We start from the raw sequence: 13,828 nt of genomic DNA, 5'->3' as shown, positions 1-13,828 counted from the left end.
CGACTTCTGGAAGCCAGAGCTATCCTGCATATTTATCTACAAAGTTTAGGTTTGACACTAACAATTTTTTCTTCTTTCTTCAATCTTTCTTCATTCAATAGATTAATCAAAATGATAAATTACATTTTCGTGACACCCAAATTTGGGATTTATTACATGTCATTGTCAAATTTTAACAAGAACTTAAGATAAGTGAAATATTTTAATAAGGTGGTTACTGTAGAATGTAAGCACTTTATAAATTAAGACCTTCCATCGTGTGTTCCAAAGTGAAATACCTGAATATTCAGCATGTCAAATAGGATAAGGACAAGAATAAACTGAAGTGAACAAATAAGGGTCGTTTAGTCAATTTTAATAGTGCAGCTCCCATAAAAAACAGATCAGCTTCCACTGAACCCTTATTTAGACATCAGATTATTCCACAATGTTAAAAGGGATTTGTCATGCTGGGTTTAACGTTCTTTGCCCACATGCAGAAACACTCACAGAGAGACTGGTGTAAAAGTTCAAAAGGATTTATTTTCCTTATTCACAAAAAAACTCAGAACGGGTAGTTGGGCTTGGCATCAATAAGGGTTCCGGGTTCAGCCGCTCACTGAGGGAGAGAGATATGGTGAGTACGGGATCAGCGAATCAACTTTGTTGAACTGGTTATGAAGCTCTTACTTGTGGGAGTCGGGGTCCGAACAGAGGAGGAGGAAGGCCAGGCACCAGGAGGTGGGTAGGTCCAAAGGCGACAGCTGGGCAGAGAGTCGGAGGGTGGACAGGCTGTGCTAGACCGCACGGAGAAGTAATGGAGCTGACTGCCAACTGAGAACTGCACCGGTAAGTAACTGGGAAGGTGAAGGTGAGGCTCGGGCTCTCAGTTAGAACTTTCACAGTGCCTCTGGAGGTTTTCTTCCAAAAGGGATGACTCGAGTTCTCCTGAAGGCTTCCAGTTCAGGCAAACACTCTGGCGAAGATGTGCTGGCAGTCAGCTCCTCATATACTCCACCAGGAGATGGCAATTCCCCACAGGTGCGTCTGGTTAGGACCTGCCGGCACGCCCTCCAAGAACCAGCTGTCATCAGGCGCCCTCTGGTGGATGATCTGAAAAGAACCCACCAGCCTGGTACCTAACAGTACCCCCCCCTCAACGACCGCCACCTGGCGGTCCAGAAGAGGTAGAGGGCAGGGAGGAACGGAAATCACTAATGAGGGAAGGATCCAAAATAAAAGAACCAGGCACCCACAAGCGGTCCTCTGGACCATAACCCTCCCAGTCCACCAGGTACTGCCAACCCCGCCCCCGCCGGCGCGAATCCACAATCCGGCGGACTGTGTAGGCAGGGTGGCCCCCAATAATGCGAGGAGGGGGTGGCTCCGCAGGGGGGCACAAGGGACTGGAGTGGACCGGTTTGACCTGGGAAACATGAAAGGTGGGGTGGACACGAAAAGAGGGCGGCAGACGTAAACGAACAGCAGAGGAGCCAACCAGCCTCTCAATCTCATAAGGACCAATGTAACGGGGGGACAATTTCCTAGAAACAGATTTCAACAGAATGTCTTTAGTAGATAGCCAAACCTTTTGGCCCGGAACAAGAGTGGGGGCAGGTCGCCTCTTGCGGTCGGCCCAGCGACGATTCAGTTCAGCCGTCCGGTTGAGGGCAGAAGTCGCTCTGTCCCAGAAGGTCTTACAACGGCGGATATGGTGTCGTACAGAGTTGACCGCAATCTCTTTCTCCTCAGCAGGAAAAAGCGGAGGCTGGTACCCTAATGAGACTTCAAATGGAGACAGACCTGTTGCAGACGAGAGGTGGGAGTTGTGCGCATACTCAACCCATGGTAAGTAGAGGCTCCAATCCGTCGAACTGGATGATGTGAGACATCTAAGGGTGGCTTCCAACTCTTGATTCATTCGTTCCACCTGGCCGTTAGACTGAGGATGATAACCGGAGGTTAGAGAATTCTGGGCCCCTAGGGCCGAGCAAAAATGCCTCCACACCTGAGAGGAAAACTGTGGACCTCGATCAGAGAGGATCTCCTGTGGAATCCCATGCAGTCTGAACACATGTTTCACAAGTAACTGTGCTGTCTGGAAAGCTGAAGGGAGTTTTCTCAGAGGAATCAAATGGCAGGCTTTAGAAAAACGATCGATTATGGTTAAAATAGTAGTCATACCTCTGGAGGCTGGTAGACCAGTCACAAAGTCAATGGCGATGTGGGACCAGGGGCGAGTGGGTGTAGGTAGCGGTTGCAGGAGACCAGACGGAGGCAGATGGGATGCTTTGTTTCTGGCGCAAGTTGGACAGGCCAACACGTACTCCTTGACGTCCTTTTGAATGGACGGCCACCAAAAACGTCGATTAATCAGGGCAACAGTTCTGCTAATCCCTGGATGGCCAGAAAATTTAGAGGAGTGCATCCAGGTGATCAGGCGTGCTCGAATAGATGTGGGAACATAGACTCTGTTGTCTGGGCCTGTGCCTGGGTCGGGTTCTGTTTGCTGAGCTTGTTTCACCAAATCCTCGATTTCCCAGGTAACCATGGCAACAGAGCAGCTAGACGGCAGGATGGGAGCCGGTTGTCTCTCGGCATCGGTTGGCGAATACAACCTGGAGAGCGCGTCGGGCTTAATGTTCCTGGATCCTGGACGATAGGAAATACACAGGTTAAAACGGGAGAAGAACAACGACCATCGGGACTGACGAGGATTAAGTCTCTTGGCAGATTTGAGGTATGATAAATTCTTGTGATCTGTCCAAACAAGAATGGGATGCTCGGCACCCTCCAACCAGTGTCTCCATTCTTCCAATGCCAATCTAATGGCTAGTAACTCCCTATCACCAACATCATAATTTCTCTCAGCAGGAGAAAGTCTACGGGAGAAAAACGCACAAGGATGGGTCTTGTGATCGGTTGCTGTGAACTGTGAGAGAACCGCTCCCACCCCCGTCTCAGAGGCATCTACTTCAAGGATGAACTGCTTGGTGGGATCTGGTTGTATGAGAATGGGAGCATTCGCGAACAGGGTCTTTAGCTGTGAGAAAGCAGCCTCTGCTTCCGGGGACCAGCTAAACGGAACCTTGGTGGAGGTCAGGGCAGTCAAAGGTTGGGCTGTTTGGCTGTAATTTCGAATAAACCTCCGATAGAAGTTGGCAAAGCCGAGGAACCTTTGTAACTGCTTACGGTTCTCCGGGGTGGGCCATTCTAGGACAGCTCTGATCTTCTCCTCAGTCGGCCTTACCTGTCCACCCTCGAGGACATACCCCAGAAATGTGACTGATTGTTGGTGGAATTCACACTTCTCTGCTTTAACAAACAGTCTATTCTCCAAGAGGCGTTGGAGAACCTGGCGGACATGGTTCTTGTGTTCAGGTAAGGTCTTCGAATAGATCAGGATGTCATCTAAGTAGACAAACACAAAGACATTTAAGTAGTCTCTTAGCACATCATTCACTAAAGCCTGAAAAAAGGCTGGGGCATTACACAAGCCAAAAGGCATTACCAAATACTCAAAGTGGCCCAAGGATGTCTTAAAAGCTGTCTTCCATTCATCACCTTTTCTGATTCGGAGCAGATGATAAGCGTTCCTTAGGTCCAACTTAGTGAATATGGTAGCTCCGTGGAGGGGTTCAAAAGCAGAGGAGAGTAACGGTAAGGGATATTTATTTTTAATTGTTATCTGGTTTAATCCCCTGTAGTCAATACAGGGTCTCAGAGAACCATCCTTCTTACTGACAAAGAAAAACCCGGCCCCCAGAGGCGAAGATGAAGGTTGGATTATGCCCGCTGCTGTGGATTCCTTTATGTACCTCTCCATTGTTTCCCGCTCAGGTTTAGAAATACTATAAAGTCGACTATTGGGCAACGGGGCTCCAGGCAGGAGATCAATTGCACAATCATAAGGTCTGTGAGGTGGTAAGGACGCGGCTTTAGACTTGCTGAACACCTGTGCCAGATCGTGATATTCTGCCGGAACTCTGGAGAGATCAGGAGGATCCGCCTCATTGCCGTTAGCCGGGGAGGGACCTGGAGGAACGGCAGAGCGGAGACAGGTTGAATGACACGAAACAGACCAGGAATCAATATGTCTGTCGGACCAGTTTATATTTGGATTATGTTGCTGTAACCATTCGAACCCTAAAACTAATGGTGAGCTGGCCGTGGGAAAAACGTAAAAAGAAATAGATTCGGAATGATTGCCAGAAACGGTTAATTGTAAGGGTCTTGTCTGATGGGTTATCAGAGGCAGCGCCTTCCCATCGAGGGCGGAAACACGAAGAGGGGTGCGTAGGGGAACTGTTTCTATGGCCATTTGTTGAACAAAATTGACATCCAGTAAATTGCATTCACAGCCGGAATCCAATAACGCCGACAGAGTCATAGAGCGGTTTTGAAAATGAATGGTTGCGGGCAACAATAAACGAGGTGAGTCCGATCTTCTTTGATGGTCCGCCAGTTCCCTCGTAGTTACTGACGGACCTTGGCTTTTAACAGTGTGGGGCAGTCGGCAAGGAAGTGTCCTGCTTCTCCACAATAGAGACAGAGTTTCGCCCGCATCCTTCGCTGTCTCTCCTCAGGCGTCAACCTAGCTTGGCCAATTTGCATTGGTTCTGGATCAGATGAAACTTGCCCTCTCTCTACCTGGACTGAGTGGCGGGGAACAGGAAGCGATCTGGGTACAACGCTTCGGCTGTTTCTTTCCTTAGCTCGTGCACGAATACGATTATCTATTCTTATGGACAGTTTTATTAAATCCTCGAGAGAACCGGGCTCATCTAAAGTAGCCAGTTCGTCCTTTAGGGAATCATTTAAGGCATCCAAATACACGCTCTTTAAAGCAGGGGAGTTCCATCCCGAGGCAGCGGCTTGGATGCGGAAATCAATAGAAAAATCAACTACAGACCTCTGCCCTTGTTTCATTTTCAGCAGAGTGCGAGAACTCAGGGATTTATCAGTTTCTTGATTGAAGGCTTGTTTAAACTCTGTTAAGAATTCAGCAAAAGAGCAGCCGTATTCAGGGGAGGAGGAAAACTTGGCTTCAGCCCAATCTAGAGCGCGGTCAGATAGATGTGCAATAATGTAAGATATCTTGGCTGAATCTCGGGCGAATCTATGAGGTGAGTGATTGAATTGAATGTTACATTGCATCAAAAAACCCCTGCATTTACGGGGATCCCCGTCAAACCTGGAAGGGTTTGGCAGCTGACAGTCGGAACTCGTGGGCTGAAGCTGGACTCCGGAAGCTGGATCAGGAGACTGCGAGGGATCTTGTGCTGACTCCGGGGCGGACTCCGAAGTGGACGCCTGGGGAAAGTGACTGCGGAGAAAACTGGTTAGCTCAGCTAAACGACTATTTGTTTCTGCCTGCCGATTACCCAGTTCCTGAAGTGCAGCCTCATGGTTTTGAATTAGCGTTTGTTGGTGATGCAGTGCTCTCCGGATTGTTTCTGCTGGAACATCCGTTTGGCCAGAGTGTTCTGTCATGCTGGGTTTAACGTTCTTTGCCCACATGCAGAAACACTCACAGAGAGACTGGTGTAAAAGTTCAAAAGGATTTATTTTCCTTATTCACAAAAAAACTCAGAACGGGTAGTTGGGCTTGGCATCAATAAGGGTTCCGGGTTCAGCCGCTCACTGAGGGAGAGAGATATGGTGAGTACGGGATCAGCGAATCAACTTTGTTGAACTGGTTATGAAGCTCTTACTTGTGGGAGTCGGGGTCCGAACAGAGGAGGAGGAAGGCCAGGCACCAGGAGGTGGGTAGGTCCAAAGGCGACAGCTGGGCAGAGAGTCGGAGGGTGGACAGGCTGTGCTAGACCGCACGGAGAAGTAATGGAGCTGACTGCCAACTGAGAACTGCACCGGTAAGTAACTGGGAAGGTGAAGGTGAGGCTCGGGCTCTCAGTTAGAACTTTCACAGTGCCTCTGGAGGTTTTCTTCCAAAAGGGATGACTCGAGTTCTCCTGAAGGCTTCCAGTTCAGGCAAACACTCTGGCGAAGATGTGCTGGCAGTCAGCTCCTCATATACTCCACCAGGAGATGGCAATTCCCCACAGGTGCGTCTGGTTAGGACCTGCCGGCACGCCCTCCAAGAACCAGCTGTCATCAGGCGCCCTCTGGTGGATGATCTGAAAAGAACCCACCAGCCTGGTACCTAACAGGATTAAAATAACCAGAAATAAAGCTGTTTTGTTTTTTTCTGGGGAATTGTATCAGGCAGGCAACATTTATCAGTTCACAGTTTCCCGTTGCGGCTTACAAAAACTCGTCTTCTGCCAGCTCATCAGCAGCACCTGGGAGCCATCTTGTCAAATGCAAAGGTGTGGTGCTGCTGTGATGGACGACAAAACTTTTGTTGCCTCCCATTATTTATTCCCATTCAGCAATTGAAAACTCAGCATTGAAGCAACAGCTTGGACAAATATAATCAATCACTGGAGCCAAACTCCACTAGTGTAAGCAACACATATTCACACGTCTTCGCGCAAAAGCCCAAGCACTGCCAGCGACTTCTTCTCACACAGCGCTATGGTTAAAAGCTCTGCTTTGTTTGTCAGAGTTTAAGAAATTTCATGCCACCCGCACAAATTCAAAGGTGATCATATTTGATTCTGTAATGTATTATTGATTAGTATTTGCTTTTTGTTTTTTATAATGCACTGAGGATCACAAAGGTTCCTTTCATTTAAGTTGGTCTTTGTAAATACTCTAGTTTGAGCACAAATGTAACTTATTAGCCCAGTTTTTGAATAGATTTTAAGTTTAGGCTCCACAGGTGTAAACCAGGAAGTGGATTAACCCTTTAGGTCACCAGCCTCACGCACATCATTTGCATGTCAAAAGGAATATGAGTAAGAGAAAAATGGACAAGGTGTCAGAAAAACGTGAATGATACTTTTCAAGCAAATGAAACATCAGAGTCATTATGAACAATACAGTTAAGCGAAGATAAAAAGAAAAGTAAACGGAAAGAAGTGATTTTTGTATTCAGCCAGATCTTATTAAGGGTGGCATCTTAGTTTTGGCTCACTGATCCATCTCGGATGATCCATCTCTCCAACATCTGTCTCCAATTACGCCTCTCCTTCACTATCTCATCTCTCATCGACTTAACGGGGTCTGGATAAAGATTTGCATAGAGCGTGGCAATAGGCGATTAATTCCATTGTTTTTTTTCCCCCCCAAGTCCTCCTTCCTGAAGAGACAAAGACAACTGATGACAGCCGATGGTAATTAAACAACTGAGAAAACAAAGAGAGGAAAGGGAGAGAAGAAGTTGTCATATAGTGTCTCTGGGGATTGAGGCGGCTGGTGCCACTAGAGCAAACAGCTGGACAGAACTCCTCTTGAGGAACTGATGCCTCAGGAGGACTAGCCTTTTGTAGTCTGAGACTGCATGTTTAGCTTTTTGGTGAAAGGAAAAATATTCTTTGTTGGATACAAGAGAATAACAGGTGGTTTTATTAGGAATATGTGAGTAGATGATGATGTGCTTGTTTCTGAACTAATAAATGAAAAAGTGTCCTGCCAAGAAAATTCAGATTGTTTACCCAAATTTAGTGCTTTACCCCTGTTGTCCGAGCTCCATCTCGGACAACAGGGGTATCTTAGAAGAGCTACCTAAGTCTCTTCAAATTCAGCTTGCATTAAAACAAACAGGTGAGGGAGAAACATACCTAAGCAGTTCAAGTGTGTGCTATTTACATTACCTATAGTGACAGCATTGCATTTTCAGTTTAATTCATTGCAGAATATGTGGAGACATAATGCAAAAAGAAACTTACTTAAACACAGTTTTCTCCTCCTACATGAGAACTTGTCTTAAAATAACTTTCCTCATGTATATTGATGCAGTACGATGCACAGAGGGGGAGGCGCTGTCTCTCTTTTTCGCTTTGATTGATTTCCCTGCACCTAATCTGATCTTTATTCAGATCTTCACATATCTACATGAAGCCAGCCAGAGCAAAGAAGGGGAAAAATTTAGCTGGGGAGCAGTCGCTCATTTTGATTCTCTCTGAGTCGTCAAATAAAGCCCAAAGAAACGGAGGGAAGCAAGTACAGGAAGAGCCTGGAAGCAAGGAGCCATGACTAGCTGGCTTAAGGACTCACAGAAATGTTTGTAGAAATGTGAGCACCTGAGTTAAATGGATTCTTTTGTCAAATATTTCACTGTTATTAACCTCTGCTTTTGTTAATACGCTCTAAAGGCACAAAAAAGCCTCTTATATGCTCATTGCATTATTTTACTTCATGCAATTGTGGAACAAGGATAAAAGTCAATTGTTGCCTCTTGTTCTCAACTCAACCAATAAAGCAATGTATGAACACCAGTTCACAGCCAAAAGTGTCTTATGTCATCAAGTATAGATGTAAATTGAAGGTTTGTTTTGAAATGACGTCACACAGATAGAAACCAACTGTCTGTAAGGTTTAGAAAGGAGCAAAGCCTTACATCTATGGTGGTTATTGCATGACATGTATAGCAGTAGATTTCATGGTTGCCTTTTTTCTGTCCAAGCCTGCCTTACAGCTCATAAAATCAAACACGTCAAAGGGGAGTGATGCAAGAAGAAAGGCAGAACTCTGCAGTTGCTGTGGCTGTGGGGAGATGTCTGACATGACAATGATGCAATTTAAAAAAATATATACAGACCTATTCAATAATTTACAATATTACTGAAGAGCTCATTTAGTTCAGTAACTGAGCTCACTAAGTGAAACAAATTATACAGACAAACTTTACAAACTGATGTTTTTAAGCTTTTATGTGTTGATTTTCTGCTTACAGTTAAAGACAATGTTTAACATTGGAATATTACATCCGAAGAATTTAAAAACTGAGAAAACATGAAAGTTAATTTAATACCCGTTTAAAGATTGTTATTCTCAAAAGGTATTTTTATGTTGACAAGAAGATATTCCATTTTACTGAATATGAGTAAGTAAATGGTTTTACTTTTTTGTGATTTTCTCTCTTCTGGTTTTTCCCACTGTGCCTGTGTGTCTACCACTAAAATGTTTAACTTCTCTTTAGTTCTGCTCTTCTCTCCTTGTATTTCGGCCCATGCTGATTGACTCCTCATAGATTAGCTGCCAGTCTGAGCTTTGACTGGTTCTTGGTCAGCCCAAAAACCTTCATGAACCAGCCAAATCTGGGCTGATCACACTGCAGGTTTGCACCATAATATTTGCTGCAGGTAAAAAAAGCAAATATTATGGTGCTTGTCTGCTTAAAAGCTTGTTTTCAGCATCACTGCTGTTGCTGAGAGACATATCTTCTCTTGAAAAATGTTGGTGTCTTTCTGCACTTTGCCTGCTTAATTTGATTGATCAATTATTCTTTAAATTAAGTTTGTTCTGTGTGCACTATGTAGGATCCTGCAGAACCTTTTTATCCTTAGCCTCTGCTACAAAAGAAATTCCCGCCTTGTTCCAGTACCTTGCAATTTTTCATGCTATTGTCCATCAGCATCACATTCATCAGATAGAAATAGAGATCCCTGTCTAATGTTTAGATTGATGTTTGACAGTGTGTGGTTGTGTGACTGTGATTCAGTAATTCAGCAGGAAATGACCTTAACTACAGTAGCACAATGAAGTGCCTTGCAGACATACCCTTGTTTTTACATTAGTCTGAAAAATGAGGACATTTTGAAACCTTTTGCAATCTTTCATATATATATATATATATATATTTTTTTTTTTTTTTTAATAAGATAACTTCTTACAGTGATAAGAAATGGTCTGGAAAGCAAACCTATTGTCTTCACAAGCTGTCTGACATCCTTGCACTCCCTTGCAACGTTTACTGTCCCTTTCTCTCTCTTTAATTATTTAAGTCAACATAAGTGAACTTCTGCCCACTAGCTTGAAGGAGGTCACAGGGGTTTATGGTGGGTGTTTGTCTCAGTTCACACGACTGAATAACGTTCACATTCCTAAAAGTTATTAACAGGATGTGTTTCTGTGTGAGCATGTTTTCTTCATTTAATTAGACCAGTTCTGTCATTACCAAACTATAGGTATGTTTAGTAATTCTCCTTACACCAAAAGTGAAGAAACCTTAACAAAAGAAAGCATATATATCCCCAAAATTTTAAAATGTGTTAAATATTATATGCAAAATTAAAGGATATATAATAATAAAATGCACTGCATAAACATGTAAGGCAATCTGTTTAACCCTGAGTTAGGAAAAGGATGACCTGTCAGATTAACTTCAACTGGAGAACTTAAATAGCATAGTTCATATGTAATTTTTCAGTCCCTTTCCCTTGTGTTGTGTATAATTATTTTACAAAGTATTTGTTGATTTGCTGCACCACAAAAGAAGAATGGCCTTCAGGATATCATTTTTATAGTGCCACCCCAGCCATGATTGTTATGTTAAGTAATTAATCAAAGTTAAGTCAATATTTAAGTAATGCTGTGAATGTAGAGTAGTTGTTCTAATGTATGAAATCAATACTCCCTATTTACATGCATTTTCTCGCTGTTTATGAAGCACTGCTGCACCACAATGCTCTTAGTTCAGATAAGTGCTCGGGATTTTGCTCATGTTGATGTTGGTATAGGTTTATTTTATCTCATTATTAATAAGAAAAACTGGATCAGTCTAGCTGTCAAGTCAAAACACCTTTAATGTTAAAGCAGATTTAAGATCAGCAGGATATCAAAGGAATAATTTTAGTAAAATAATAAACATAATGCATTATATTAATGTGTTAAACCCACATGAAAATCATTTCACCTTACCGATACTAAAAAGGGAAAGATGAGTCTTTAAATCAGAACTAGATTTGCCAAAATTGGATTTGGTATATAATTCAATGTTGTTTCTGCATCTGGGAGAGCATAACATGAAGAATATTGTTTTAGAAAGAAAATTGCTGAAAAGGGAGCTAAATAAGATTCAAAGTAAAAATGTTTTTGCTCTCAGGCTATGCTGTCAACTACTATACCTCCCTGCAGCCTTTCTTATTGTATAGTTACCTGGAGACCATTTTATATGCACCAGTAATGGATTAATGTTGTGGTTATTAAATATCTAGCAGCCGAATTTTAAACAGGTTGAACATGTGAAATTGTAACATAAAAAAAGAACGAAAGCAAGACTACATTTGCTCTTTTTCTTTCAAATTCAAGGCGGACTCTTTAGAAAGGGAATTTTTAACTAAATAATGCACCCTTCCAGATAAGTATACCAGTGTACAGGACTGTTTTAGACTGATGGTAAAGTGGAATGAAAAACTTATGGTTATTTTAGACTTATGTCAATTTAATTACAAATTGTAGCCAGTAAAACATTCAAACGTTTGGGAGTAGTGAGATAAAGACCTCAAGCACACATATGTCAGATAAAATAATAATACTTTGTAAATAAGACCAAGAATAGGTGTACATACAGTACAGACCAAAAGTTTGGACACACCTTCTAATTCAATGGGTTTTCTTTATTTTCATGACTATTTATAAAGCAAGAAATCCCACTTATTAACCTGACAGGGCACACCTATGAAGTGAAAACCTTTTCAGGTGACTACCTCTTGAAGCTCATCAAGAAAATGCAGAGTGTGTGCAAAGCAGTAATCACAGCAAAAGGTTGCTACTTTGAAGAAACTAGAATATAAGGGGTATTTTCTGTTGTTTTACACTTTTTTGTTTAGTGCATATTTCCACATGTGTTATTCATAGTTTTGATGCCTTCAGTGTGAATCTACAATGTCAATAGTCATGAAAATAAAGGAAACTCATTGAATTAAAAGGTGTGTCCAGACTTTTGGTCTGTACTGTATGTATACAGAACAAATACTGAAGTGGCATGATGGTGAGGAGTCTTCTGAAAGTGACCAAAGTGAGCTGAGGTACCATGAGCAGTCTATGAAAACAAGTACTGCAAACACTGAAAGGGGGACAATGTAATATAACAAAAGTTTCTTGCAACACTACGACTTGAAAATAATAGCATAAAAATATAATAGGCATATAAACAATGTGGAGTCCCAATGCAATGGAAAAAAGGAAGTGTCGTCATGGGAGTATTTGCCAGTGTTACATAGTCTGATGCAAGTTTTAACTTAGAAGTGACTTTAACACATATTTCTACATTATCTTTGTCTATAGGATCTCCTTTCCTTATTACGAAAAAAGGAAAAAAAAATCAAAGGGTCAGCAATTCATGTATTGCTTTTAATTTAACTGATCACTTTTTATGAAGCTATTATAACAGTGAAGTCTCTGTTAATGTTTACCGTGACTTTATTGCACATCATGAGTATATTTTATCAAGAAAGTCAGATCGTATTTATTTCAACCTTAATTTATAGTATTATTAAGCTGAAAGATGTCTCTGTAAGTGTGATTACAATATTTTTTTATATCAAAATTGTGAGTCATGTCACAGAAATGACCACACATAAGGCTCACAATATTTTTTAAGCCATTTCATTTAAATTTAGTAAGAAAAGTGTTCCTTATATTTCATATTATGAAATTTAAGTACATGTTTTACTAATTTCTGTTTTGCAAAACCAGTTTTTTTTTTATTCAGCAGAAATAAATGGAAGGCATGAAAGCATTCTTCACAACTAATAGCAGTTCTCTTCCCTTTCTTTTCAAAGAGTAATATGATCCCTTTTGATATCCTGCAGCGAAACATTGAAGACATGTGTACACACACATACACACACACTGCAGCAGACTTAAGGCTGTAAAATCACCCAATCAGAAGGCCTTGTCAGCCCTCAGACATTAGTCATCACGTATGAGCCAAGTGAGGCAACACACAAACACACACGCGCTAAAACACAGATGGGTTTGAAAATTTTATAAAGCACCATTAAAGTTAATGACACACCAAGTCCAAAATAATGTATTATGAAAAAAGTGTGGGTATGTGAGAGTCTGCGTGTATTTTTCTGTGTCTGGCTGCTGTATTTAATACTGTTTGAAGTATCAAAGGTGTTTTCACGAGAATATCACAGCTTCTCCTGTTTCCATATTTTTGTTCTTGTAGAAAAAATATTGCTCTATTGAATGTAAACTACAGGATGTGTTAACAACAAGCACCTCAACTGAACTAAGCCGTGATTCCCATTTTAAGTCCCTTATGGCTTTCTCAACAACAATCCCACACTTCCGATACCCACAGTCAGGCTAAACACACTGGCAGCATGGATATGCTCCCTGCATAAAATGTGAAAAGTATCCCAAACTTGGCTTCATAGTGAGTAAGTGAGTGAGTGAATGTGTTTAGATCACATACATCTAAAGTTACAAGAATGTGGAACAATAAAGTTGGATCTCTGTTAAATGCACTGATCCACACCATATAAAGAGGGGAGTCAGGATGTAATATTAGACAACAAAAATCACTGATCGAAAGCGATTAGGAAGTCTCTTGGTATTGGAGGAAATTAGTCCTAACAGACTTCTCGCTGCTTAATGTATGTAACCATAACTTTGCAAAGAAAAATGTTTTAAGTTAGTTAATTGGAACTGGACTGGGAATCCAGCTGTAACTATCAGAATAACTCGGATACTCTATACGATTCCTGTTAAAAAAGAATGTCTTGTTTTTTCTGTTTCCCTTTCATTAAGGTGAAATATGGCCGCTTTGGCTTTGTGTGGGATGCAGCAGTGCTGGAGTACGTGGCCAATAATGATGAGGATTGTTCATTCTACACTGTAAGCAGCAACGCGCCAGACCGTGGATATGGTATCGCCATGCAGCACGGCAGCCCCTACAGGGACATTTTCTCCCAGAGGTAAGAGTCATAACAGTAAACAACATCCTGGCAACATCTATGCCCATGTTTCATTTGTTATTAAAGTGAAT

At 42.0% G+C, this 13,828-nt stretch overlaps 1 protein-coding gene across 4 annotated transcripts in view; it reads left to right on the top strand.

Annotated features, from left to right (window-relative positions):
• The window catches only part of grid2 (glutamate receptor, ionotropic, delta 2), a 453,461-nt gene that overhangs the window by 399,429 nt on the left and 40,204 nt on the right, over positions 1 to 13,828 (top strand). For all 4 annotated transcript variants that reach the window (XR_004341186.1, XM_032578330.1, XM_032578331.1 and 1 more), the window contains exon 14: positions 13,591 to 13,757. Coding sequence is in view for 3 of the 4 variants with exons in the window: in XM_032578330.1 (XP_032434221.1) it covers positions 13,591 to 13,757 (167 nt within the window). In the remaining variant the exon portion in view is untranslated. The remainder of the gene's footprint in view (positions 1 to 13,590; positions 13,758 to 13,828) is intronic.

This window comes from Xiphophorus hellerii, chromosome 12 (genome assembly GCF_003331165.1).
Source record: "Xiphophorus hellerii strain 12219 chromosome 12, Xiphophorus_hellerii-4.1, whole genome shotgun sequence".
In the NCBI taxonomy this organism is placed as follows: domain Eukaryota; kingdom Metazoa; phylum Chordata; class Actinopteri; order Cyprinodontiformes; family Poeciliidae; genus Xiphophorus; species Xiphophorus hellerii.
This window is presented reverse-complemented; position numbering and strand designations above follow the sequence as displayed.